Below are 27,208 nucleotides of genomic sequence, written 5' to 3'. Positions count from 1 at the left end.
AAGCATGAAGAGGCTGGGAACATGCCCACAAAACACATGCGAAGCCTTCAAAGGGCAAGAGTTCTTTTTTTTTTTTATAGAGGGAGAGCTCAGCGGGGCGGCACCCAGAGCAAAAGGCAGCTGTCGTTCCGCAGGGAACGGCCTCCGTTAGGTACAGCTCGTGAAAATGCTAACGGGGATGCGCCCCCACGGCAGCGTGAGGTCTGACATTCGTGAAGCTCCCCAGCCCACCCCCCCCACCCCCCCGTTAGATTGCAAGCGTGTGCTGATGGCAGCTGGATGGCATGAATGAGTCCCAGAGTATTTTTTTCTGATTAACGGCAGGAAGTTCGAGCTCCATAAATAAAAAGCGGAAGTTCCGACAACTGAAAGTAAAAATCTCCGGAAAGGCATCGATGTATTTGCTGAGTAAGGCGCTGAGCAGGTTCCGCCGCGGTCTTAGCGAGACCACCCGCAGTATCCATAAATAGGGGAGGGGAAGGGGCCTTTTGGACATGGTGTGCCTGGGGCAGAAGCCCGAGACGGCCTCATTTTAGTCGCTCGACGAGTCCCTGCGTCAGTCCGAGGTGCAAAAGCTGAGCTCTGGAGAGCGTGGCTAGGCGAGGGAAGTAGCCGAGGAGCTTCTCCCACGACAGTTCCAGCAGGCTGGGCACCACCAGCCACATTTTGAAGAGCGAGCCAGTCCGTTTGTTTTCATGGATGTTGACCACCCCGCCGTGAACGTACATGCAGCCAGCCTGGAGAGGAGAGAGGGGAGTTACACAGGGTGCAGGCAGAAAGGCAAACCTGAAGGTGCTGGCCTGCGCCGAAGCACGATGCTGCCAGGAAAACCAGGATTCGGCTTTCTGTGCGCCTGACAGAGGCGTCACCACCTGAGCCGCTCTCCCTGGGCTCCTTTCATAGCTAGGGGGAGGAATCCCGCTGCTGAGGGCATGCTTCTATCACCCTAAAGCACATACCCACCAGCTTAGAGTGCTTTGCTAGGTGAATTCTACCCCAAGGAATCAATTTTAGGAGTGGGGCAAAGTGATAAGTTATTATAGAACCGTACTTACATTTAAGAAAATATATTTAGCTAAAAAGTCAAAAGAAACGCACAAAGATGTTGTGTTCCCTTTGCTGGCTCAGCAGCACAACACGAGCCTGCTTGAGGAATCGCACAAATGTAGAGACGGGAAAAGCTTGGCTGCTGGCCTGCTCTGAGTGGCATTTTCTCAGCGTACAGGAAAAGAAAGGGCAGTCCCGCTCTCATCGCCTACCTCCTTCTTGGTAAATGTGTCCATCCAGCCTAGGATTTCCCAGAAAAAGTTGCATTTATAACAACCGCCAACCTAGATGACGAAAGGACCCTGAGCATCTCGTCCTCTCTCGTTTCCCTGAGGTACAGGAGAGGCTGAAGGCACAGATAAACGCACTTCGTGCTGCCTGTCGGTCACGCCTCGCTCTGCTTCAAGGTACTGCAAAAGGCACCTTCCCGGCTTTTCCACAGAAGGCCGCTCACCTGCTCATCTTCCAACCCTAGCTGTGCTCTGTGGGCCAAATTCACGGCAAGAACATTTACTTGGGGAAGTATTTGTGGGTGTTTTATTTCCTTTTGCGAACAGGAATTGAAGTTCTCACACCGAATTACTTCCTGGAGCTAGAGCTAATGCAGTTTAAAAGCTAAAGGTCCACATCGCTGCTTTCAGAAAGCAGAAACTGTGCGCTACAGCTCTTCAAACAGCAGAAGTAGTTGGCGTGGTAACCTCAGAGCGGCTCTCAGCCTCCCTCAAGATGCTGCACCCAGGCGGTAACATCTGCTCAGCTCTATCTGCAGCCCACACAAACGCTCGGACAAACGCCTTGACCTTGAGCGATGCAGGAAAGAAGTGAGTCACTTACTGGGGTGACAGCAGCACAGTGGAAATACACGGGTTCAGGCATGGCGGCTGGCAGCTTGACCCACTGGAAAGTCTGCAGGTTCAGCTTCCAGACGTCTCCCAGAATCACTTCTCCGTTATAGCCTCCGCAGACGAACACATCTGCAGGAGAGAGGAAACCCGCAGTGCTTACATCCCTGGGGAATTACAAAACGTGCTGCAGATGAAGCGAGCACCTTTCTGAACGGTTTTAGGATCGCCGCTTAGGTTGTCTCAGCACAAGCTCTCGACACCTCCCAGGTCAGTCCCACCCTACTGAGGCCACTTCCCAGCCCCTGATCCCAGCTCTGCTCCAGCAGATGAAGGGACGAGTGCCTCTGAGAAGCACGGATGCAGGATGATTCCTGCTTTAAGGAGCTGCAGCAAGCCCTAACCAGCCTGAATGCAGAGGTTCGAGCTGATTCCAGTGTTTGTAAACCCGCAGGGATCAGTCACAGCCCTGGCCCCAGGCTGCTGTGTGCCCTAGTGCCGGGTCCTCGGCTCCTGGCTTTGCACAGGTTCTCAACTTCAAGACCTGCACGATGCTGAAGGCGGCCGGAAGCATCTCCCACCTCCTGCCTTACTTTACTGCCACAATTAGTGCTCCTAAAAAATATAATCAGCTGCATCGCTCTTCTGCACAGCTCAGCGCATTTAAACATCCAGCATTCAGCAGCAGAACTGAAAATGGTTTTAAGAAGGATCAACGCTCTAACTGCTTCTTCAGTCCATTATGAGCTATGTGTTATTTATCAGGGTTGGGAAAACGCATTCTTTGAGGACAATGAGGCTATGGGAGAGGTCCAAACGCCGCCAGTCGCAACGGGACAATCGAACGCAGACTGCACATGCACGGCCCTCTTTAAGCTGTGCTTCAAGGAGCTGTGTGCAAGTTATTTACAGTGGGAACGTTTGGAGGACTGAAGGGAGGAGCAAAAGGCTCTGCTAAGCTCTGTGCAGCTCCTGGCGTATAACACAGCCACCCTTTTACTAGAAAATGGAAAGACTGAAGTGCTAGCTCTGCTACTGCCTCGTAATCCACGCTATGTGAGCATCTTGGACGTACAGCACCATGGAAAGGACACACGCTATCGTAGAAATCCCTGAACAATCTCGTCTCTAAAGAACTCGGCTCCCAGGACCTGGCCCCACTTTGGTTTTCAAAGCAAACTGTGAAGCCAGCCGGTGAGTCGCCAGGCTCTAACAGAAGCATCGCTCAAACCCCCACGTAAGCTCACCACCAAGAAGCTGCAAACTATCACGGACACCCGTGGCTAAAATGTTATGCTATCGTGCTAAAATGCATGATATTTTACATTAAGGTAGCCACGTGTCCCAAGGAAATTTGTATGTTGTGTTAATTGTATAAAACACTGCCGAATTCCAGGCAGGGACAGCACCGTGCGTTTCAGAAACACGTTTGCCTGCAAGAGCAATCTCCCTCGTATGAAGAGTGGTGTCAATCAGGTGGTTTAAGGCTGTTAACGGGAAAGAAATCCTCTTCCAGAAAAGACACGCATGCCCTGCAGTTCCCTCGAACGTGGTTTGTCACCGCTAGGCTGTATCGAGATACACCGATTTTCAACAGGCAGGCTTTACCGTTTTTTATCTGAACGCAGCTATGGCATCTTCGGGCTGCTGGGAAGCCTGAGGGGGAAACAAAAAAAGAAAAAGGCATCAACTCTAGCTGCTTTTACAGTGCTCGCACAAGTGGTGATTTTACCTCAACGTATAATCAAGGACGAGAATCCCTTTTTTCATTGATAAGGGCTTCTGCTTTCCCGCAATCACAGGTCTAACATCTCTAATTTAGCAACTGGCTCTTTCAGGAGGTTTGGCCTCTATCTGCTCTCCAAGGAGGAAAGATCTCACTCCCCACAGCCTCCAGCTCTCCCCTCTGGCTTTTCAGGGAGACTCCCAGCGCTAACCAGGCCAGCAGCCGGTCCCTCAGAGGGAGCAGAGATGGGCAGCCCCTGTCACCTCACCTCTCCAGGGAGGGAGAGAAGCCAAATAAACTCCACCTGGGTTAGTTCTCACTGCTAAAGCTACAAAGGAGCAGGGTCCTGAAGCCGGTTTAAGTCATGACTACAACAAGGCTTCAAGGCAGGCTTTCAGACTGCCACCTGACAGCATTTTCGCGCATCCTGGCCGCTCTCTGGTTTAAAGACGACGACTGGCGACGTTTCCAGACTCACCAACTTTTTCATGCGGTTTCGTGGCAATTTCCTCCCAGGTGTTGGTCTCAAGGTTGTAGGCGTGGATCTGAAGGAACAAAGAGGGGCCGTTAGTTGCTCCTGGCTCTGCCAGCACTACGCTGACGCAGCTGCAGGGTGACAAAACTAGACTCCGACCCGGGGCGCCACTATAAATAACACCTCTGGTTCACCAAGTGTAAAAATGAAAATAGCTAATGCAGCCAGTGACTAAGCAGGTATAAAATCACCTTCAAAACGTACCGGCTTACTAAGGCTTTCTTCCGCAACTGTGCTATTTGAGCCCCAAAGCTGGACAAAAAGAATATTGCTTTTAGGAAAAAAAAAGGGACCAATAAAGCCCACACCCTCCAGTTCTCAGAGGAATTTAGAAATACTTAGCTCATACTGCACCTAAGAAGACAAAAATGCAGAGAATGAAGCGGAAAAGTCACGTTAACTTCTACAGTTTCAACTTTTTGGGAAGTGGAGCGCTATTTAAAGCTTCCTCATTTATCATCTCACTATTCCAAGATGAATTCACTCTTCCCTGCCCAAATTTTAACGGGGAAAAATGTTTACGAGAAAGGAAATTAAAACTTAGGATTAAGGGAGAAGAGAAGAAGAGTCACCATATCGATATTCAAATTACACATCAAGGAACTTCTTTGGCACTTTCCTGTTTTGGCGCAACTACAGGGTTGAGAGAGAGGTCCCAAGAGTTTTTAAACAAGAATCTTTGATAACAGGTCTGTGAGAACAAAGCTATTTTGCACATCTGTGTTGTCATCAGGTAACACAGATGAGTCATTTCTAAGTCCACGGGACGTGTTTGCGGTAACACCAGGTTTTAGAGAAGTAGGACAGAAATCTGCTCCTAGTAATTATTTTTATTTTTTAAACCCAGCTCCCCAGACAGACGAAGTGACTGCGCTGGTTATGCCTCGCCGCAGAAAACCTCCTGTCCAGGCAAGGCCTGCAGGTTTCTGATCACCTTACCTTATCTAAGGAATAAGCTGTCCAGGAAGTTCCACCTCCCAGGATATAAATCCGTTGACCGTCGTGTGCGATTTCATGTCTGTACCTGCAGGTGCAGAGACGGACATTTGGCAGCATGAGGAATTAGCGCAAGTGAGCAAGAACAAAGCTTTCTGCGAGCACCACCGCTCTCGAGTGGTTTGAACAGGCACCCCAAGCCTGCCCACGCCGTGCCAGTCCCTCAGGCTGGCAGTTCGCAGGGGCTGCGGAAGCTTTCACGAGCAACCCAAGCAGCACTTCAACAGCTGGAAAGGTGTTTTCTGAGAGCAGAGCAGCACGGACCTTAAATGCAACAATTTCTGGAGCACAAGAGCCCTCAATACTCCTTTCCCTTCTCACCCTGAGGTCACTAACAGATCTCCTTCCTCCGCACCTCGCTACAGAACGAGACAAGGGACAGGGATCAGGCGGAGTCTCGTCCCCTCCGCAGCGCTCGCCAGCTGCCCCAAGTCTCCTCCTCTGGTCTGGCAGCACAGAGCGGTGCCTGGCAGGAGCTGCACACCCCATCCCTAAATCCTCCTGCATACCAGACCCAGCGGGTTCACAAAGACGCTGCTCTAAAAGCGCTCGGCAGCCTGTCCGTGCTCTCTGAGCTTCTCAGTCCCGGTAAAAGCGACGACTCCCCAGCGGGAAAGCTCTCCAGACCGACAGCTTCTCACCTCTCCTCTGGCATGTCACAGGACATGTTGTTCGGTTTCAGCTGGATCCACTCCCTAGTGTTGAGGTCTAGCTTATGCAGGTCGGTACTGTAGATGTAACCGGTCGTCCCACCAAACACGTACAAGGAACCATTGATGATGGCCATGGCCTGCAAGGTAACAGGGAAAACAGTTAGGAAGGACACGTGGCAGCAGAGCCTGAAAAAGGATTCCCACCCTCCCGAAGCAAGGCACTGCTGGCAAAGCTCTACCCACAAATTCCGGAGCTCTGTGTTCAGAAAATATACAAAGGGCAAACGAAGAAAATACGCAAAATATAGTGGGGTTTCTGCAGCTCCACGGTCACAGAATGAGTACCTAAAAGGAACAGGAAGAAAAAAAAAACTCCCGAGGGAAAAGGAAGTAATGGCTAGAGGAGAAAGCTGGGGCACGAGGCGGGGAAGAAAGCCCACGAGCTTGAATTCTGTAAGAAAAAATCTTGTTTCGGTTTCATCAGGGAGAGCAGTGTCATGGCAACACTAACGTTCCTGGAAAGAGTTTCTAAAACCCGGCAGAGAGGTTTCTTAGCATAAGCCTCGGTGATGCTCCCTTACTGCCAACAGCCAGTGCACTGAGCTCTGAGCAGGGCCAGTCCTGATCCTCGCGATCAGGAGCCGGCATTTGGACTGGCTCGCAACGCGCTGGCAGCAAAAGGCTCCCTCTGAACCCTCCGTAACTGCAAGAGTGGAGAGCTCTAAAAGCCGAGGGGAGAAGGAAGGGAAAGAGTGTTCAAAGCTTCAGGGGGAACACGGGAGATACAGGGCAAGGCTTCCCAGAAAAGCAGAACAAATGGCACGAAGCACTGTGCAAGCAGCAGCAGGTGCCAAGAAGCGTAATAAAGGAACAGAAAGGAAAAAAGCCGCGGAGGAGGCAAGGCTGAGCAGCGAGCCAGATGAGCCGAGAGGAGCTGCTACGTTTCAGACGTCAGATGATTCGAATCTGTGCAGCAGGGGCTCAAAGCAGAGAAAACCCTGGGTCTCCTTCACGCTGACCTTACGCATACTGGTACGGAGAATCTTATAGAGCAGTATCAGACAGCCAGCAGGATTAAGCATAACAAAGCCCTGAACGCAGTGGTTAAGCCTCACCAAACGGAGACAGCCTGCACAATTCAGAAGCACGCGGGAGCGTCGGCTCGAAGGCGGTGCAGGCAGCCCTTCCCCGACGCGATCCGAGGTGGGAGAAGAGGCGCAGCTGCTGCCCAAGGCCGGCTAGGGCTGCGCTGGGAAAGGGGAAGACAGCCCTCCCCGACCCCAAGCGTCTGGCATGTGGCTAAATGAGAAATTAGGTGGGTTGTAAACGTCTGCACGGATTCACGGCAGTGTTACTGGAAAGCACAGCAAAAGCTGGCAGACCTCCCACGAGAGTGAATGTAGTTTTTTGCGCTGTATTGGACATCAAGCTCATTCAGGACGCCATGGTCAGTTTTAAAAGGTGTTATTTTAACACAAATAAGACCTCCTAAACATTGTTTTCATTTATATTTGGGATTTTAAAGGCTCTGAGGAGGCTACAGAGCAACTCCAGAAAGTACCAGCTACTGCTTTTATCAGATGTACCTTTTCACTCAAATCCATCTGGCATCTAGTTAAATTTGGGGTTTTCCAACTGCAAGATTCTTTGAGATTTCAAAGGAAAAGGGCAGTTTTCAAGCTCTGGCCCCCGCTGCAGGACACCACGTAGCGTACACAGGCACACACACCGTGCCCGACAAGTGCTGTGCCTCCTACCTGGCCGTAGATTCGATTGGGTTTCTTCCCTCGGCAGCTGAGCAGGGCCCATCTCTTGTATTTGACGTTGCAGACGTGGACGTCGTTGCCGTTGCTCTCCCCGAAGGGGATCCCGGTGCCCCCGAACACGAGCAGGTTGTTGCCGTGCAATACGACTAGGAAAGACAGAGCAGAGAGACTTGTTGCTGTGAGACGCAGCGAGGCAGAGCGACTCTGCTCCGCTCAGACATCCTACAACTCACGCCATGCGTTTACGGCCTTGGAACGCTCTAAAAGAGAGAGAATGCAAGCTAAAACCATGGAAACCAAGGGCTCACTTTTAAAAACGACTAGCGAACAAAGAGATCTATTTTGGGTGCTCTGAGATGGCTGCATCAAGCACCTGTCCACCGAAAACACAGAGGCCTCGCAGCTGTTAAGCTCAATTCCCAAAGACATCTGAAGTTTTTTCTTCCTCCTGGCCTCAGCCCTAGAGAAGAGGAAGAAAAACCAAAAAAACCCAACCCAAACTCACGGCCTACGCGTACGAGAGATGGAAACGGGCCCCAGATTTCCCGGTTCTTGCCTGGTTTTGCATGCCACCAATTACAGCGGCCTCAGGAGTCGATGCCCGGGCGCTGCGTTTCCATACGTACGTGACATGGAGGCCAGCTCCCTGGGCATGTAGCCTTCCGTGCCCATCTGATGCCAGGTGTCCGTGGCAAAGTTGTACCGCCAGAGCTCCCTGAAGAGCGGGTAGTCTTCGTTCTCCGGCCCACCGGACTCGTCGTAATCGGGATTGTAGCCTCCAAAGACGTACAGGTTGGCGTTGTCCGCCACGCACCGGTGGCCGCTCCTCGCGGGGGGAGATCTGTGACCTGCAGCGCAAAGAGAAGGCAGGGGAGCCTCAGGGGGACGTCTGCGGCCACGCTGGTGGCTGAGGGGCAGGAGCACGGTGGTCCTCAGCGCGGGGTTTGACAGCAAGGAGTCCCATCTGCAGCCGGGAGGTGACGGTTTTCGTGTCGGACCTGCCTCTCTGAGCGGGAGCACGGAGAGCCGCCGCGCGTCACCGCCTCGGTCACGTCCGCTGCAGCCCCCAGAGCACAGGCCCGCAGCTCAGGGCACGGGAAGCCTTTCAGACGTCAATCCTACCGCAAAAGCTAGCTTCGAGATTTTTTTTTTAGTTGTTATTTGTTAACCGATTCCCCTTTCTGGCATTCTGGGTGACTGATTGACTTAGGAAATAGCTCCAAAATGCCAACGGGGAGCTCAAGCTCAGGCCTCAACCAGAAGAGGCAAACAAGACCGGTACGCGCATGGCGGTCGGTCCGGGATAAACTCAACAGCAATGATCTTGTTGGGCATCCGAAGTCTTCACCGACAAGCGATCAAACTTCCACGCTTGTTCCGATTCAGCGCTCGTAAGAGGCCAGCGCAGAGCCAGGGGTTTTCCTCCAGTGCGACATGGGGCCACGTAACGGAGGAGAAAGAGGAAAGGAGAAAACGGTCGGGTCCCCGAACAAAGGATCTGGTTATGAGGCGGGTGTAGACCAGGAAAGTTCCAAAACTCATTTTTTTAATGCAATATAACGCAGTTTTGGTGAGACTGCCTCTCAGCTTCACCTTGAGAAGGACGATACATAATGTTCCCCTAAAATTTCAGCGGGTGACCACCACCCTTCAATCACCCCTCACGGCAGACTTTGGTTCAGCTGACAATAAAGACCAAAAGGAAAAAATAAAAATCAAAAGCAGATCCCCACAGCTGCCCTCAGAGCCAGCAACCCGCGATCTGCACCACCCACCTGCCCTCACAGCTCTTTTAGGGACTTTTAAGATGGAACAGGACCCGGGGAAAGGTCTCGGTAGGACCCATCGTGTTTCTTCTTAGAGCCCGTTACGATTATCAGCAGTGAATCGGACGCACGGAGCGACAACAAACGAAGCAGCAAGCATCTTTCCTGCACGAAAGGTGAAATAAATGATTTGTCCAGACCAAGCTGCGGATTTTAGCTCAGCACAAGCGGCTGTGCTTGCACCTTCCTGGCGTGCTGCTGCCGCTTTTCGTTCCAGCTCGCGTGCGGCATTAAAGCTGCTCGGAGTTCACACAGATGCCTCGCGGCAAAGTTTCCATGGCCCTGGCTTGCTTCCAGGGCCCCGGCATGCCCCAAACGAAAGAGAGGGGAGGAAAGGGAAGGAAAAAAAAAAATCGCTCGTCTTCTGCCTCTCTGCTGAGGCAGCTTCGTGCTCCCAGCTAGCCGCGCACCCGCACCGAGGGGTGGTTACGAAAAGCTCCGAGGGCTGCAGCCAGCAAGCTCCTGGCCCCGGCGCCGGACTGAGCTGCTAACGCGCGCCGCGTGCTTCAGAGGGGATTCACGGAGGGCAACGAGCATCCGTCCCTCCTGGCTTCGTGTTTTAAAGCCTGGAACTACCCGAAGAAGGGACTCGCTTCCCCTAAGCGAGCCCAGGGGCGATAATAAAGGTACTCGGGGTGAAGGCAATGGTTCAGCCTCCCGCAGGCAGCCACCTCCAGAGGGCGATTCCTCTCACCCTGCATGTCTGCAGCCAAAAGCAGGCCCGGGAGGTGCCCGTGTCTCTCCGCAGTCCATAAAGGAAATCCTACAGAAGGGCTCACGCGTCTGCGCTCGGCCAAAGGAAGCTCGCCCGGCTCCAGCCGTCTTCTGCCTCGTCCCCGGCGGTCCCAAGGAGCCTGGAAGGGCTGAAAGAGGAGCGGCACCGAGCACACAGCTGGCAGGGGAGGTTTAGTCCAGCCATACCGTGTTTAAGTGGTAATAGGGAATTAAGAGTTGAAATACGACTTTTACGTTCACTGCAGATCCTATTTCCCTGTTAAAACCCCTGCAGGGAGAACCTTGCAGAGGGGAGAGGGGAATAAGGCCGAGCTTCGCACACGGCGAGCGGATTAAAGGGCCCAATTCAAAGAAAATACGTTAATAAACAAAACCGAGGAGGCATTCGTTCAAAATGAAAAGGGAAGGCGCCTGGCCTTGTCAAGAAATTACAGTTTGACACGAAGGGCTCAGTGCTCTGGTGCAGGCAGGTCCCCGGCACAGCAGGAGGGATGCACCAAGCACGTACGCATCTTCCCATTTATACAGAAATCTGTTTTCTACCTCTAGAAAATTAACCTTTTTCTCTAGTTCTGCCTGTTAAAGAAAGGAACCGTCCGAGCTGGACGTACTTAGGAGCTCATTCAGATCGGTTTCCTCAGCAGACAAGCTCTACGCCCTGGACCTCCAGCGAGGAGACGGGTTTCCATTTAATTACGCCCTATTCGATGATTTGCGGCTCCTGCCAAAATCCTTAACGCACGTTTTGGATGTGTTTGCTCCGAGCGTCAGCAGCTGCGACGAGCCTACCCAACGCACAGCAGCTTCTGGTGGTGCAGGAAAACACCCACAGGTTTGCTGCCTTCCTCCTGCAGCCTGCACAACCCCCGGCCAAGGGCCTCGCCAGCAATTCTCCAGTTAGATTATTAATTATTATTAAGTAATTCAGTTAGAGAAAACGGCTTTACGGAGAGTTACACTGGGAAATGGGTTGTGTGGCCGGCTGAAGGCTGTGAAGCCCAGCGTGGCTGCTTTGGAGCAGCAGCGAGCCGGCAGGACGGGAAGGTGCAGTCCTCGGAGACTCCTTCCCCTTGGTGCTCAGGGCAGGAACGGGAATAAGCAGCCACCCAGCCAGAATTAAGCTGAAATACTGCGGCAGGGACACAACGAGGACACTCCTAATTTAGGACGGAGCTGCTCGATAGAAGCTCGCTCGCCGGCTACCTTTACGCGCCGACCTGCTGACGCCCTGCTCAAGCTGCCCTCTGCAAGGGATTCATTAGGTGACTTCAGAGGGAGCCGCTCGCACGGCCCAGGTGAACTTCGTTAGAGCTGCCTCCTAATTAAACACCTCTCCGGCATGGGGTATTATCAGAACAAAGGGGGGCAAGGAAAAAGGCGGTGTGAGCACCTGCTGCCGGGCTTCCTGACGCGGCACGGCCCCTGACACAGGAGATGTTTGATCCCTACCTCTCGGAGAGCTCCGAAGGCAGAACAGATCCGGGGAGAAGAGGATGAGGAGAGAAGAGAGGTGTAAGAACGCTTACAGGAACCCTTCACGTCAAAGGAGGAAGGTTTAACGATCCTGAATGGCATCCAACGAGGCTCCTGGTCAACACGTCCCTCTTACGGGGAGGAGGACGCTAGAGTTTTAAAGCTGAATTGCATCCTAATGTAAACATCGTTCCTATTCTCCCCAACGCAAGCTTCGAAGTTTATTAAATTCCAACTGGGAGGCCTGCGAGCTACGGAGATCTACGAAAAGCCTGGAAAAACCACTCACGTTCAAGAAGTCACATTCCTTGAAGCTGTGCAGCAGATTAAATGCTACCGGCTCGCCTAGAACCACGCCGCGTGTCAACAGCTCCGGCCGAGCCGGCCGGATTGCTCCGCTGCGTTTCAACAGCTCCATAAAGTTAGCCGGGAGGAGAATTAAACGGCGGAGCACGCGCTGAGTCAGTGCGGCCACCGCATCACGGGGCGGCAAAAAAGGTGAGAGGCTCTTCCAACGGAGCAGCGCCGAGACAAGGCGCAGAGGACAAAGGCGCCCGCTTTCCAGCCGATTATCCGCCCTCCGATCGCCGCAGGAAAAAGAACGCCGGCGGCACCTCACCGGCTTGGTTAACGGCGGGGGGAATACCCGCGAGCGGGTCGGTAAGCCAGCCAGATGGCTTTTATTAGTTTAAAGAAGGTGGAATGAGGCAGATTCAGTGATCAGAAATATAAATAAACAACGGGAGACTTGAATACTGGGTTGCCCTGAGAGCCTACACGAAACCAGCCTTGTCCTTACCGTGAGCGCGCTGCCAGAAAAGCAGAAATAAATGCGTTCATCAGCGGTAATAAGCTCTCGGCAGAGCGAGGTCTGCCTCCGCCATCAGCGTTCTGCAGAGTTCAGTTTTACTTTTTAAGGGAGTTTTCTTTAGTTGCCACAGCGCCTCGTTACCACTTCGCAGCAGAGCGATGCCACGCTCTTTTCCTTCGCAACCTGCAGGAGGAAAAAATGACTCCTAGGTCCTTCGGGAGCAAAGCCACGCGAGGTGAACCTGCCTGCCTCGGGCTTAAGAGGCGAGACTCTGGAAGCGGACGCAGGCCGTGCCCTTCCACCAGCACGGCCACCAGAATCGGTGACAACAGCTCCTTTGCGCGATCACGAGGCCTCATTTCTAAGCTTTGCCGCGTGCTGGTGCTTGCTGGGGACGCAAAAAAAACATCCTTTCGCAAGCCGGGGTGGCCAGAGTCTGCGCTGCAGGTGCCCGGTTTGGAGACGACGGAATTTAGAGAGAACTGCCTGCTCCGTCCGGAATCTGCAGTCACCAGAATAATTAAATGCAAGCTTTGAAAGGTTTCGCTCGTCATTACGGACGCTCCCCGCCAAGGAGAACACGCGCGGTTATCTGTCGCCTCGGCGGGGACGACCGGAGTTGAAGAGCACGGCCAGTCTCGGCGATCAGGGCGTCCACGTGGAGGTGAAATCCACGGCGAATTCAGGAGCAGCGCCTGGCTTCTGACCTCCAGAAGAGAACCTGAGCAACAAAAGCCGCCGGCGTTTCTGAATCTCAAGGAACGAGCAACCGCCTCGCTTCTTCTCCAGCCGAGATGCGCTTGAGATACGACTCCGGTACTGCAAGCGCGCATTTGAAAACCACGCCGTTTTTTTTTTTTTTTTAATCAACGCGTCCAGCCTCAAAGCTCTTTAAATACGGCGAGACTCCGAAAACGAGGAAAGGGCTGACAGATCGTTCCTGCCAACTGAGGATTGCTTCCGACACCCCGTTTTACTGAGACGACGGGCGACCAGCCGTAAGCCCGTGACAGCCACCCAGGGGTGCCAGCACCGCCCTTCCTAAGCCTTCTCCTCAGAGCAGAGGCGTTCCCCCACGTCCCCCAGCTAATTCTGCTTCCAAAACTAGAGCCGCGTACACCGAAGCGGGTCAGCGCTGCGGGCTGATCCTTCCACGCAGGTAGTGCTGAAAGCAAGGACCGCGTCCTGCCAGGCTGCAACGGGAACGCTTGGCCAAAATTGAGAGAATAACAAATAAATAGAAACTCCTGAGCTGCAATCAAAGCACCGCCGGTTTTAATGCCCTCGAGTTTCCCTCCTGCTTAAAGGACGGCCCCCGGAGACATTCCTCGTAGGGCCGGAGGGACCGTTCGTCACCCCCGTATTTACCGGTGACACCGTTTGCGCATACAGCCGCGAGTCCTCTTCGTTTCACGCGACTCCAACTTCACTCTGGAGGCTGCGCCCAAGCAGTCGAGCCCTTCCCTCCCTCTCCTGCAGCCCACCTGGCACGAAGCTCACGAACACAGATCAGTAACTCGTTCCTGGGGCAGGAGAGGCAGCTACCAGGCCTCGAGCGGCCCCGGCGCCTCCCCGCGTCAGCCCTCTTTTTGCTCAGCCCGTTTTCAGCGGCGTGTCCTCCGGGAGGCGATTCGCAGAGCGGAAGGCGCGGGAAGGTAACGGAACTCGAGGCGAGGTCTCGCGGAAGGCGAGGGCGTTTTAATTTCTAAAAAAAGGTCTTGAAGTAAGCTGGGTCTGGCCGCTCGGAGCTGCAAGGAGCGCAAACACCCAAGTTATCCGGCCAGGAGCACCTGGGGGACGAAAGGACGAGGGCTGCCAAGTCCTCGCTGTGCTTCCCGGGTCCTTCTGGCTGTAGAGTGCCCGAGCAGCCGTGGACGGGTCTTTTACGCCTCGGGGGAACCCCTGGGAACCCCTGGCTCCTCCGACGAGATCCTTCGAGCCTCAGCATTTTGCCTGAACGCTGCGGAAGGAGGCACCGCCCCCGCACCTCCTCGCTTCGCGTTTCCCGCGGCTTTCGGTCGTCCTCCTGCTGGGAGAAGGGGAAAAAGACGGGCGCCGGGCTGTCACCTCCCCGTCCCCGTCCCGTTAGCGGGGCGCCGGCTCTTCTACTCGTGGGACGTCGCTGCTGGGGCCTTGCCAGAGCCCCGGGCTCGACGAAAAGCGGCACGTCGCTCGGCTCTCCCATCGTCCCCACCAAATTCAGTGCTTTTATCACAGACCTGCGCGTTCCCCTGCTGGCTCGGGGGTATTTTTCAGCATCTCCCCTTCCTCCCGACCTGCTCCTTCATCCCGAGCGCTCCTGTCCACGCGGGAAGGGAGCAGAAGGGCCCGGATCCTCCAGGCGGCGCTCGGAGCAGGGTCCTCGGGGGGGGCAGGGGGCCGGCTGAGAAACCAGGAGAAACTTTTTACCCCCGTGAACTTGAACGTTAATGGATCGCAGCAGGTTTTTACGCACCGGGCGCGCCTCGGGCAGCTTCCCTTCCTTTTTTTTTTTTGCTTTTTGTAAAGAGGAAAAGCAGGAAAGGGGCTCCGGAAAATTCAGGTGTCGCGCACACAGCGCTCTTCAAACAAATGGCTTTGGGCTTGCTCCCCCCCTCAAGACACAAACGGGTACAGGATACTCGTTGTTTTTTTTTTTCCTGGTATAATTTTAAAGACGTATCAGAAATTCCGAACCTTTCTGCCCCCCAAAAAAACCCCCTCCAACCCTATCGCAGCTGGGAAAAGAGAAGAGCCCAGCACGGGAGAGGCAGGGAGGTAATTCAGCTCTCCGGCTCGTTTCTGCCCCACTTAACCCTCAAAGTGGTGACGAAGAGAGCCGAATATCGCTGCCGCGGCTCCGTTTTCGGCGTGGACGGGAGGATTTCCTCCGAGGAGCGCAAAACCACACGCAAACTGCTTTTTTTTTTTCCAGCTGCCAAGCCGCCGGCGAGACTCTTCTGCAGAAACTGCTCCGTGAACGCCTCTTCTGAGAAGCCCTCGTCAGAAACGTCCCGCTCGAGGAAGCGGCCACGGCGACCCAGCTCCAACGGCAGCTGCTGAGAGCCCTCCCCCTCCCCTTTCTCCGCCGCTTCCCCGCGGGATTTTAAATTCTCCGGGGGGTGAAAAAGGCACAAGCTGTAAGTTAAATCTGTTTTTCGTGGCCGCGTAAGAAAGAACGGAGGGAGAACGCGAGGACAGCGGCACCGACGTAAACGTGGATGCTCTGGTGCCGTTTTGGCAAGAAACGAACCCAGAAACTACTCAAAACGCCACCCGGCTTACCAGGGGTTAGAGGGCTCTGCAGGGAGGGGCGGAGAGAAAACAGAAAACGTCCACGGCCAGGGCACGCTACAAGCTCCCTGCAGGATTTACAGCAGGAATTACTTCTAAAAGGGAAAAAGCAGCAAAAAAAGCCGCAGCGCGCTTCGCGGAAAGCTTCCAGGGCCCTAAACGGTGGGAAGATGAAAGCACGGATGGGAAGCTCCTCGAGAGGAGCGAGAGGTAAGGGAACAACCCCGGCTGGGGAAAACGGATGGAGGGGAAGAAACGTCCCCTCTGTGTCTCGGCAGCTGCTGGGGCGCCGAAAATAGGACCTCAGCGGGTGCCAGACGGGGGGGGGGGAAACTCCGGCGAGCTCCAGGAGAGGATTTCCACCAGCCGGCTTTTCAGAAAGGCCGCCGGCGAGCTGCAGGCAGCCTCAAAACGCCGGCGCCGAGCCGAGCTCCAGGTGTGGGCACGCTCCTTAGCCAAAAAAAACACCAAAAAAGGTGATTATAGCCCCGAACGCGAGCGTTAGGACTGCGTCAGGAGGACGCGCTCGAGGCAAGGATCAGAATTCAGGAAGGGGAGGATAACCAGCTCGCGTTACCGAAAGAAAATCCCCCATCGCAGAAGGAAGGGAGCGGTTTTTTTGAGCGTCTGCCCCAAAACAGGAGGCGTGGAGCCGCCCGGCAAATCCCCTGGGCGCTCCCGCGAGGCTCAGGGGCGTCCTCGCTGCTCCTGAGGCCTCACCGGGGTGCAAACAGCGGCCCAGGAGCTGCTGGTCCGGGGCGGGCTTCGCACCCCTGAAGGGCTCGGTGAGGTGGGGATGGGGCAGAAAGGGCTGGGAACCCCTCCGGGGTGGCAGCACCCCGAAATCTGCGGCCCTGTTGGGCGAGGGGCTGCTACGGGCACGAGGAGGGGAACCCCAAACCACATGGGAAATGCACCGCAGGAGCACGGGGCGCCCCAAATCCCTCTCAGGATCACAGGATTGATAAAATGGGGGTGAGCTCCCCTCCTGGGGGATTGGGGGGTGACCCTGGGGTGCCCCAAATCCCTCTCAGGATCACAGGACTGATAAAATGGGGGGTGATCAACCCTCCTGTAGGATTGTGGGGTGCCCCTGGGGCGCCCCAAGTCCCTCTCAGGACTGCAGGATTGATAAAAGGGGGGCGATCGCCTCTCCTGTAGGATTGCGGGGTGACCCCAGGGTGCCCCAAATCCCTCTCAGAATCTCAAGACTGATAATATGGGGGCAATTCCTTCTCCTGTAGGATTGTGGGGTGACCCCAGGGTGCCCCAAATCCCTCTCAGGATCTCAGGACTGATAAAACAGGGTCGATCACCTCTCCTGTAGGATTGCGGGGTGACCCTGGGGTGTCCCAAATCCTTGTCACGATCACAGGATTGATAAAATGGGGGTGATCTCTCCTCCTGTAGGATTGCAGGGTGACCCTGGGGCACCCCAAACCCCTCTCAGGATTGCAGGACTGATAAAATGGGGAGTGATCTCCCCTCCTGTAGGATTGTGGCGTGACCCCAGGGTGCCCCAAATCCTTCTCAGGATCACATCACCGATTAACTGGGGGCGATTTCCCCTCCTGAGGGATTGTTGGGTGACCCTGGGGCACCCCCAACTCCTCTCAGGATCACAGGACTGATAAAATGGGGGTGATCTCCCCTCCTGTGGGACTGCAGGGTGACCCCAGGGTGCCCCAGACCCTCCTCAGGATCACAGGATGGACAGGACGGGGGCGACCATGCCTCCTGTAGGACTGCGGGGTGACCCTGGGGTGCTCCCCAAACACGTGGGGGCTGTTGGGATGGGGGCACCCCTGCCCCCGGGGGGGTTCCCGAGCCCGTTAGGATTGGGAAGGAAGAGACAAGGCGAGAAAAGGGATTGGGGGGGGGACTGAAAGAGGGAGGAAAAGGGACGAGGGGGAGGAATTAGGGGGGAAGAAGGGGACGAGAGGGGGAAAAAGGGGCCGGGGGACAGCGAAGGAACCCCCCCCCCAAGGGGATCAGGTCAGGTTAACGCCGCCCCCGGCTCCAACGACCCCAGGACCCCGAACCCCCCCCGGGACCCCAAAACCCCCCCGGGACCCCCCAGGGACCCCAAAACTCCCCCGGGACCCCAAAACCCCCCCGTTATGAGGGGGCCGGGCCCGTGAGGTGATCCCGGGGGGGGGGGGGGGGCGCGGCCTCCTTCATTCCCTCAGGGCCCGGCCCCCGCTCACCCGCCGGCTGCGGCCTGCCCGGGAGCTGCACGAAGCGGTTGAGGAGCTCCCCCCGCGCCGCTCCCCGCGGCCCCTTCGGATCCCGGCCGCCTCCTTCTCCTCCTCCGCCGCCCGCCGCCGCCGCCATAGCTCCTGTCTTCTACCCGGCCGCCGCCGCCAGGCCGCGGCTTCCCTCCCACCCCCGCGTCGCCCAATCAGAGAGCGGCTTCTGGGGACCCCGCCAATGAGACGGGGCCTTCTTGGGAGGTGGGGGAAGGCGGGCGGGGAGGGAGGGAGGAAGGGCGGTGTGCGGACGCGGGCAGGCAGAAGCAATCGAGCGCCGAGCTTGGGAGCAGGCCCCCCCCCTCCCAAAATGATGCCGGCAGGGGGGCGGAACGAAAGAGACGCGGAACGAAAAAGCGGCGGAACGAAGGTGCGCGGGCTGCGTTTCCCGCTCGGCCCCGCCCCCCCCGCCCCCCCCAAAGCGACGGGGACGCGCTGAGGGACCAAGATGGCGGCGCCCAGCGCGGCGGGGGCCCGGGGGAGGCCGCCCGCCGCCACCCCGCAGCAGATCCGCGACCTCATCGACGGCGGCATCGCCCCGGAGGGGGGCGGCAGCGACGGGTGGGGGGCGGGGGGGGACGGGGGAAAGGCCTGAGGGGAGTGGGGGGGGGGCTAGGCCCGGCTAGGGGGGCAGAGGCGCTGAGAGGAGGGCGCTGGGGGGGGGGGTTGGGGGCGATGGGGGGGGGTAAGGGGGTGTTGGGGGGGGTTTGGGGGGTGATGAGGGGGGTTTGGGGGCGCTGAGGGGGGGATTGAGGGCGTTGAGGGGGGTTGGGGGGTTCTTGGGGGGATTTGGGGGTGCTGGGGGGGCTTTGGGGGGCGTTGGGGGGGTTGGGGGCACTGGGACGGATTTGGGGGTGCTGAGGGGGGTTTGTGGGTGTTGGGGGTGCTGGGGGGGATTTGGGGGTGCTGAGGGGGGGATTGGGGGCCGCTGGGGGACTTTGGGGGTGCTGGGGGATGCTGAGGGGGGCTTAGGAGAGTGCTGGGGGGGCTTAAGGGGGTGCTGAGGAGGGGGTTGGGGGCGTTGGGGGTGGTCGAGGGGTGCTGAGGGGGGGGTTGGGGAGCGCTGAGGGAAGATTGGGGGGCGCTGGGGGGGATTTGGGGGTGCTGAAGGGGGCTTAAGGGGGTGCTGGGGGGGTTGGGGAGTGCTGAGGGGGTTGGGGGTGCTGATGGGGGTTTTGGGGGACGCCGGGGGGGGTTTGGGGGATGCTGGGGGTGGTTGGGGCTGGTAACAGGGGATGTGCCGGGAGCACGGGGCGCTGGGAGGCACGGGGAGAGGAACTGGGAAGTACTGGGAGGCGCTGGGACGCTGGGAGGCAGCAGCGGGTAACGAGAGGCTGGGGGGGGGGGGGCGGGGAGAGCACTGGTGGGCACCGGGGGGCTCTGAGAGACTCAGCTCTTACGGGGGGGGGGGGGGGCTCCGAGAAAGCTCCCGCCTCTTCTGGGGAGGGGACGGCGGAAAGTTTCCGGGGTGCGGCGAGGACGTTTGTTTTTTTTACTCGCTCTTCCCCCTAGGAAGGACGCGGGGGGCCGGCCGCAGCCCGCCAACGGATCCCTGCAGGTGGAGGACGCTCCCCCCTCGGAGTCGACGAGCAGAGAGGCTTATTTCAGCCGGGTGGAAACCTTCACTATATCCTTCCAGCCTCCCCTCTCCCCGCTTCACCGTCCCCGAGGTTTCCCTGCGTCTCCCCAGGTTTTTTGTTTTGTTTTGTTTTGTTTTTGTTTGTTTGTTTTTGTTTTTTGTTTTTTTTTTTCCCCTAGGGACGAGGCGCCTAAAGGCGGCGGAGATGAGCCGGGGAATTTCGGGGGGGGGGAGGTTGTTTTTTTTTTTTTTCCTTAACGCCGGGCACCCGCTGAAGTGGGCGGGCAAACCCCACGAGCTGTCCCCGCTGGTGTGCGCCAGGTACGGCTGGGCCAACGTGGAGTGCGACGTGCTGAAGTGCTCCAGCTGCCAGGCCTTCCTCTGCGCCAGCCTGCAGCTCGCCTTCGACTTCGCCAAGTGTGCGTATGCCGCGGGCCGGGGCCGGGGGGGAACCTTCCCGGGTGCGGGGTTTGGGATTCCGCGCCCCAACGGAGCCCGTGGGCCCGCCTGGGTGGCGCTGGGTGTTTCCGTCCCTGAAAACGGATCCGATAAAGCTCCCGTGGTTCGCGGCGGCGCGATAAAACTCCCTGCTGCCGCTCTCGGAGGCGGGTTTCCAGGTTCCCTGGTCCGCTGCTCTGGTCCTCCGCTGGTTTTTCTTAATTAAAAAAGACCTTGGCTTGATTGAAACGACTTTGGCTTGATTGAAAAGACTTTGATTTGATTGAAAAGACTTTGGCTTGATCGAAAAGACCTTAAACTTTTCTTAATTAAGAAGACCGGGGGGCTGCTGGCCCTGCCGGCCTGTGCAGGCGCTCACCTTGCGTGATTTAACCCCGAAAGCCCCCCGCTGCAATATTTGCGCCAGGTTGGATCGCCAGGGCTGTCCTGGTGCTGGCTCCCGAGCCCGAACCCTGCCCAAACCCTGATTTTCCTTCACCCGCGTCTGTCCCAGGTGCCTGGAAAGGTTTTTTTTTGCCCGCCGCCGCCGAGTTTCACCTCCTCGCCTTGTTTTTTTTCCCTTTATTACGGGTCCCCGCTCTCGTTCCCCGCCAAGCAGCGGAGGCGCAGCCCCGGCGGCTGACTTGGGCCGCATCTGCTGCGGCTCCCCCCCCCTCCATGTCCCTGCTTGCTGTTTGTTCTCCCCCTCCCCTTCCCCGAGGCGTAGCGGCGGGTTTTGCCTTGCAGATAAGGAGCGCTGCTCGGAGCTGAAGAAGTCCCTGCGCACCGCGCACGAGAAGTTCTGCTTCTGGCCGGACAGCCCCTGCCCAGGTCGGTCCCGCAGAGCCCGGCACCGCTCTGGGATCTCCCTTTCCCTTCCTCTTCTCTTCTCCTCTCGCCTCCGTGGCTTCTCTCCAAGCTCCCGCAGCAGGCGGTGTCGTCCCAGTCCCTTTTTCCCCCCCACCTTCTCCCGGGGACGTGGGAGCTCAGCAGCAGAGGGGGGAGCCTCCGAGCGGCAGCGGGAGCCCCCACGCCTCGGGTTTTGGGCCAGCGCTGCCTCCGTCAACCTTCCTGTGCCTCCTCCTGGGCAGGGAAAACGCTGCCTGGGTTGTAGGCGGGAGCAGGGAGGGGAGGGTGGATGGCGTGGGACGCTCAGAGGGTCGTAGGCTTTGTCCTCCTGGTGATCTTGAAGGTGTGAACTGAAACGACTCCGTGACTCGAAGTGCTAGGAATGGGTCCTGGCGAAGGAACGAGAGGCTGCTCAGCTTTTCTTTTAAAAGACCATTTGCTGGCCTCGTTTCCTCTCTTCCTGCGGGCCAACGAGGGGCGGGAAGGCAGATGTCGCACCTAAGGCTGCTTTTTCTTCTTTTTTTCTTCTTTTTTTTTCGTTTTTTTCCTTTTTTTCCCCTTTTTTTCCCCCTCCGCCAGCCCGCTTCGCCCTGCTGCTGGTGGACGAGCCCCGGGCCCTTCTCCAGGACTTCCTGGAGCGCTTCCAGAGCCTGTGCCAGCTGGAGCTGCAGCTGCCCTCCCTCCGAGCCGAGGACGTGAAAACCACGGTGGGTTCCTCGCCGGCGGGCTGCTCGAGGCCCCCCCCTGGGACGAGGCGAGCGGCGCCTGCGCCGCGCCGCCCCCTGACCGAAACAGCTCCGGGCGAGGACCCGGACCGCGCGCGTTAAGGGTCCGCCGTCGCCTTGGCTTTCTCCCCGGGCGCTCCCTGTGGGGTGATTTTTCCCCTGGCCTTTCTGGAAGCGCCTCAAAAGGAGTTTGGGAGGGTTCGTGCCGCGTTTGGGAGGGTTTGTGCTGCCTTCGGGAGGGTTTCTGCCACCTTCGGGAGGGTTTCTGCTCGCGCAAGCCTTTGCCCGACACGGGTGCAGCTGCCTCGTGCCAGCACGGCGGTGCCGGTGGCGAGGGGCTGCGGTGCCGGCGTCCTGCTTTTCCTGGCAAGGTGCAAAAGGCGTTTTGGGTCCCACAGAGCCCTTTGGGGCTTTCCCCTGGCAACTCCCCCACCTCGTTCGTTACCTCCAGGGGCTCCGAGGGTCCTACAAGAGGCCGGAGGTGAGAGCTTACCCCTGCGGGAGGGAGGCAGGAGCCGAAGCGTAGCCCGGGGGGGCTCTTTTCTCTCTCTGTATCTCGCCAACGGCCCCCGAAGTGCTCTTGGCTTGCCCAAACGCAGACGGCCTCCCAATCCCTGCCTGTCAGCAGGGTGGCAGAGCTGAGATCCCGCTCTCCATCCGGGGAAGCAAACGGTGCCTGGACGAGTGCGGGCAGCAGGGAGAGGCAGACGGGCACGGGGAAGGAGAGGGCCGTCGCTCTGGGCGGCTTTTGCGTGCTAACCAGGGAATTTAAGGGCTGAGCGCGCAAGCTCGTGCCCTTCGGGGCGGCCAACTGGGACCAGAGAGTCCCTCATCTGTCACACCGGGGGTTTTCCCGTGCTTATTTTCACACTGCCAGGCCGGGAGTCCCGAGGGCAGCACTTCAATAAAAAAAAAGGAGCTGCGGGGCACCGGGCAGGGGGGCAAATCCAGCCGCAGACGCCGATGGAGTCGAAAGGAAAGGTGAGCGCTGCCTCTGACCGCCAGCCTCTCTCCGTCCCCCAGTCCCTGACGGAGGAGAAGATCTCCTTGCTCCTCCAGCTGGTCAGGGAGGAGCTCGAGCACAAAGCAGAGGGGGAGAAGCCGCCGGCGAGGTTCACCTCGGAAGCCCTGCCCGTGCACGTTTCCGCCTGCGTCCTGGCGCTGTGCGGCTGGACCTGCGGGTGAGTGCAGGGCCGAGCCCGCGACGGCTCCCGGTCTGCGCCAAACCGAAACGTAAACTTTTAAGAGTTTAAATCGGGGATACGGGTGGGTTTTCGCGTCCTTCCCGGCACGCCGGGCTACCAAACCAGCCTGCCCCTCAGCTGAGGGCCGCTGGCTGTGCGCCCGCGGCCGTTCTGAAAGCCGCGCTTTTTGGGAAGGGCCCCAAAGGCTCGCCCCAACCTTTTCCCCCACCCTCGTGCCTTGGCTCCGTGTCCCCGCAGCGCCGTGCCCGGCTCCCCGCTCCTCTCGGTGATCACCTGCTCGCGCTGCATGAGGAAGGTGGGGCTGTGGGGCTTCCACCAGCTCGAGCCCGGCGGCCCGGAGCTGGACTCGTGCAGCCCCGGAGGCGCCCCGACGGCGCCCGCCGAGCGCTGCCCGCCCGTGCCCACGTCCCCTCGCAGGATGCTGACGCGGAGCCAAGACGCGTTTCCTCCGGGCTCCGAGCAGGTACGGCGCCGTGCTCAGCAGGCTCAGGGCGTCTCGGTTGCGGGGGCGAGCGGGGCTTGAGGCCCCCGAAGGAGCTTTGGGGGCCCGCTACCCCCGAAGGGGCTCTTGGCGGTGCCGTGGGCCGCCTCGGTGGTGGCACAGCCCCCGCCGGGAGAGCTTGAGGGGGTTTTGGTCTCCGGTTTGAGCCGCGCGGTGCCTCCCCGTCCCCGGCGGGCAGAGGGTGTGCTGGCGGCCCGAGGAACCACAGGACCACGGGATGGCTGAGGGTGGAAGGGGCCTCCGGGTCCCTCTGGTCCCCCCCCCCTGCTCCAACAGGGCCACCCCAAGCAGGTGCCCAGCCCCACGTCCAAGAAGCTCTCCAAGGAGGGGGCTCCGCAACCTCTGGGTACCCGCGGCAGGGCTCCGGCACCCACCCAGCCCAGGAGTGCTGCTGGTGGGCGGAGGGAACCTCCTGGGCTCCAGCTTTCGGCCTTTCCTCGTAGCGGAGACGTTTAAAGTCTCTCTCCGTCGTTTTCGTTGTCCTTTGCTGAGCTCTCTCCGGTCCGTCCGCGTCCCTCTCGTACTGGGGAGCCCAGAACTGGACCCAGTTCCCCAGGTGCAGCCTCACCGGGGCTGAGCAGGGGGACGGAACCACCTCCCTCGACCCGCTGCGGATACTTTGCCCGTCAGCAGGGGCGCGTCACTCACTCGCGTTCAGCTCTGCGTCCGGCGGGCCCCCAGCTCCTTTTCTGCAGAACCGCTTCCCAGGAGGGTTCCCCCAGCAAATCCCGGCGCCCGGGCCCGGCTTAACCCTCGTCCTTTCCCCGCCGGCAGCAGGAGAAGAGCCCGTCCCCGGCGGTCTCTCGCCCGCGGGCTTGGGACTCCGCCAGCCCCGTGGAGCGAGGCGAATCGGAGGCAGCCGGCCCCACGCCGAGGAGCCGCCCCGTCACCCGCAGCATGGGGCAGGGCGAAGCGGCCGTGGATGTGCCGTCCAGCCCCGTCCGCAGGGCCAAGCGGGCACGGCTCTGCTCCTCCGGCAGCTCGGTGAGTGCCACGGGGCTGGCGTTTGGGCGCGGAGAGGGTTTTATCGCGTCGCTGGAGCCCGTTTGAAGCGATCCCGGCGCTGATACCCTTCGCTGCCGTCTTCTCTGCCTGCCCAGGACGCTTCCTCGAGGAGTTTCTTTGACCCCAGCTCGCAGCATCGCGACTGGTGCCCCTGGGTCAACGCGGTGGAGGGAGCGGAGGCCCCGGAGGATTCTGCGGCCCAGAAGGAGCCCCCGAAGGCAGAGCCGGGCTGGCAAGCGATCCTGAACGTGCTCCTGGCCATCGGAAAATGTGACAGAGTGCCCGAGATGGAGCCCGTGGTGAGCCTGCGGGGTTCCCAGCCCCGAACCTCAGCACCCGAGCGCTGCTCGCTGCCGCCTTCCCCCCGGGGCCGAAAAGCCCACGGGCAGGGTTCGGGGCAGACGAGCTCGCGTTGGGCTAAACGCAGACCCGGCGACGGGGCGGACGGGACCGAGGACGCGTCCTTGGGAGCCCGTTTCCCCTCCGGCTGCTCTCGACGGCCTCTCGGCCGGGTCTCGTCCGCCTGCGACGTGCTGCGAGCGGAGCCGTCGGAGGGCTGCCGTAAATACCAGCCGCTTCCGCGGTTGCGGGTCCCTCCGCGGCGCTTTGACCTCCTGTTGCTTTGCTCTCTTCCCCTCTCCCGCAGAGCCTCTCGGTGAAGTCCTCCAAGGTGTTCCGCATCTTCCGGCAGTGGGAGAGCGCGAATCCCTCCTGAACCTGCCGCCGCCTTCCGGGGGAACCGCGCGCGCAGGCCCTTGCCGGGGGCAGCGCCTCGCTCCGGCACCGATCCCCTTCACGGTCGCTCCCTCGGCAGCTCCGTGCCCCGGGGAGGGCTCAGCCGCGTGCTGCGAAAGCCCCGGGCTGCCCCGGTGCCAAAGCAGCCCCTGGGGACCCCCCCTCCAGTCCCCCTTCCTCAAACCCCAAAGCCTTCAGCAGTTTTCGCCGTAGCCCTCGGCCCCGAGGGCTTCGACGGCTCCGTCTGGGGGCTGCGCGGGGCGGACGAGGGGCCGCGGTCAGCTGGGCCTGCCCCCGGCAGCATGGGGAGGCGACGCCAGGTGGGAATAAACATTTCACGTTGGTTTTTTCTTTTTTCTTACGGCTCCCGTGGCCCTTTCTTCCCGGGGCAGGGGGAGCTCCGGGCCAGCGGGCTCGATCGAAAGAGCCGGGTGCGCCCAGGCTGCTGGGGAGCGGATAACGGCCCCGTCATCTGCCCCCGGGGTGATAAATCGCCCGCGCGGGAGCTCGGGGGGAGGCTGAGACACAGCCAAAAAGCGTGGAAGACGCTGCTCGGGGCTGCTTCTGGCTTAGGTGGTGATCTCCTCCCCCCTGGAAGAGGGAGAAGAAGGCAAGGGAGGAAACCCCGACCTGGTGTCTCCGTCCTCGAGGATGTGGAAGGGGCTTCGGGGATGGGCTCAGCCCCCGCAGCTGCCCCCGGAGCGGCTTTGGACCTCGTCCCCGGGGGTCTGCTGCCGCCAAAGCGGCGGGAGGGAAGGCGCAGGGACGCGTGGTTCCCGTATTTCAGAGCAAAGCCCCTCCCTTGTCCCTGTTTTAGGGGCCGGGACGCCTCTGAGCCAGGTGCTCGTCACATACGGAGGCCCTGCCTCGGTTTCCCCAGCAGAGCATCTCACGGAATCGTCTTCACCTCGTCTTTTGGGGTATTTTCTGGCCGCCCCATTCCCGGGAAGGCAGCGGCCACCGCGCTTGGGGCCGGTCCTCGCCCTCGGTCGCAACGGTGCCACCGTGGCCGGCCCTGAACCCCAAAACTTGTAGGTTTACCTGCCCGTGGCTCTTGGGGGGGGCTTCTAGGGGACACCTAGGGCTCGAGGGTGGGTGGTTCCTCTTCCTTCCCGAAGAGGAATCGTGCTCCTTCACCCCACGGATCACAAAGGCCTGGGGGCTTTGTCTCGGGGGGGGGGACCCGCGGGGACCTCGTGGACGTGGGGGTGCTGCCACAGGACCGCCAGCAGCCGCGCCCCGAGGATAAACCCCCAAAAATGGTCGGGATGCCGTGGGGGGCCCTGTCACCCTGTTCCGTTTAAAGGAACCAAGAGAAAACCCTGCTTTTTTCCCCTCTATTTTCCTGCCCGCGTCCGACCGAGGAGCGTCAAAGTCAGGGGAAACGGGGACCCCGTAACCCCGCGTCTGTACTCACCCCGTCGCTGTTTTCCTCCCGGATTCCTCCTGGGTTAACTCACCCAGGATGTGAATCCAACCCCTCGGGGGTGGGTTACGTCCTGCCCCGTGACGGAGGTGCTGCTCGGGGATGGCGGGGCATTAAATCGAGGAAAAACAACCCCTGGCTCGTATAGGGTTGGCTCGTATAGGGTGGGGCCCCCCCTTTATGGGTTCTTTACGGGGTTCCCTGATTGCGTTTCCTCCCCGCGGACAGCGGCGCTGGCTCACCGCGGGCACGGGGTGGTGACGCCGGATGAAATTTTTGGTGATGCCGGGGTCAGGAACGCGGGGTGTCCGCCCCGGGGAGGTGGAGGTGGCACGCCAGCCCGCAGGACGCCCCCCTATAACGTCACCCTCCTGCCACCCGCTGTCACCTTCGGGTGCCCCCCCCCCCCCCCCGCAGCCCCGTCCCGGTTGGGTAAACTGAGGCAGGGCGAGGTGCCTCACCGGCACGGCGTCCGAAATCCTCGTGCGCCGATGCTCCGGCCGTTTGACGCCTTCCTAACTGCGACCCCACAGATTTTTGGGGCGCCGGGGGGGGGGGGGGGGGGTGACGTGGGTGCCGTCCCCGGGACCACGCTTCCCCACCTCAGGCCCTGCTGGTGGGGGGGGGCACAGGGGATCCTGTAGTGCCTCTCTGGGCTGTGGCACGGCTGAATTTTTTTTCAGGGGGGGGAAATCCCCCCGAGCTGACCCCAAAACCAACCCCAAGCAGCCCCCCTCCACCTTTCATCCCCACCGGGGTCTCGAACCCGTGGCCCTCCTCTTCCCCCCCCCCCCCCCCCGAACTACAACCCC

General features: G+C 59.1%; 2 protein-coding genes across 5 annotated transcripts; one reads left to right on the top strand and one right to left on the bottom strand.

The window, feature by feature from the left end:
- Window positions 1-54: 54 nt before the first annotated feature.
- On the bottom strand, window positions 55-18,057 carry KLHDC10 (kelch domain containing 10). The gene is made up of 9 exons (XM_083840932.1): window positions 17,891-18,057; window positions 8,192-8,413; window positions 7,557-7,711; window positions 5,788-5,936; window positions 5,090-5,174; window positions 4,094-4,160; window positions 3,498-3,545; window positions 1,882-2,021; window positions 55-737 (listed from the first exon to the last, which is right to left on the bottom strand). Exons 1-9 carry the CDS (start codon window positions 18,015-18,017, stop codon window positions 528-530), a joined length of 1,203 nt encoding a protein of 400 aa, XP_083697058.1. The 5' UTR covers window positions 18,018-18,057; the 3' UTR covers window positions 55-527.
- A 263-nt stretch (window positions 18,058-18,320) lies between these two features.
- ZC3HC1 (zinc finger C3HC-type containing 1) lies at window positions 18,321-25,327 on the top strand. 4 transcript variants are annotated; one of them, XM_083840904.1, is made up of 10 exons: window positions 18,325-18,493; window positions 19,445-19,559; window positions 19,780-19,930; window positions 20,697-20,780; window positions 21,378-21,505; window positions 22,547-22,704; window positions 22,966-23,191; window positions 24,008-24,214; window positions 24,331-24,534; window positions 24,882-25,327. In XM_083840904.1, exons 1-10 carry the CDS (start codon window positions 18,381-18,383, stop codon window positions 24,948-24,950), a joined length of 1,455 nt encoding a protein of 484 aa, XP_083697030.1. In that variant the 5' UTR covers window positions 18,325-18,380; the 3' UTR covers window positions 24,951-25,327. The 4 variants fall into 4 exon arrangements, with proteins under 4 accessions (XP_083697028.1, XP_083697027.1, XP_083697030.1 ...); XM_083840903.1 differs by having other exon boundaries at window positions 18,326-18,493; window positions 24,005-24,214; XM_083840902.1 differs by having other exon boundaries at window positions 18,321-18,493; window positions 19,449-19,930.
- Window positions 25,328-27,208: the final 1,881 nt, after the last annotated feature.

This window comes from Anser anser (genome assembly GCF_964211835.1).
Source record: "Anser anser genome assembly, chromosome: 1".
Classification (NCBI taxonomy): domain Eukaryota; kingdom Metazoa; phylum Chordata; class Aves; order Anseriformes; family Anatidae; genus Anser; species Anser anser.
The sequence above is the reverse complement of the archived record's forward strand: the minus strand, read 5'-3'. Positions and strand labels throughout refer to the sequence as shown.

Coding starts and splice junctions, on each gene's coding strand:
- ZC3HC1 (XM_083840901.1), top strand. CDS start 18,381: ATGGCGGCGCCCAGCGCGGCGGGGGCCCGGGGGAGGCCGCCCGCCGCC. Junction 18,494..19,448: donor GAGGGGGGCGGCAGCGACGG/GTGGGGGGCGGG, acceptor CCCCCTAGGAAG/GACGCGGGGGGCCGGCCGCA. Junction 21,506..22,546: donor CCGAGGACGTGAAAACCACG/GTGGGTTCCTCG, acceptor TCCGTCCCCCAG/TCCCTGACGGAGGAGAAGAT.
- KLHDC10 (XM_083840932.1), bottom strand. CDS start 18,017: ATGGCGGCGGCGGCGGGCGGCGGAGGAGGAGAAGGAGGCGGCCGGGAT. Junction 5,937..7,556: donor CCAATCGAATCTACGGCCAG/GTAGGAGGCACA, acceptor GTTACCTTGCAG/GCCATGGCCATCATCAATGG. Junction 2,022..3,497: donor CTGCGTTCAGATAAAAAACG/GTAAAGCCTGCC, acceptor TCTCTCCTGCAG/ATGTGTTCGTCTGCGGAGGC.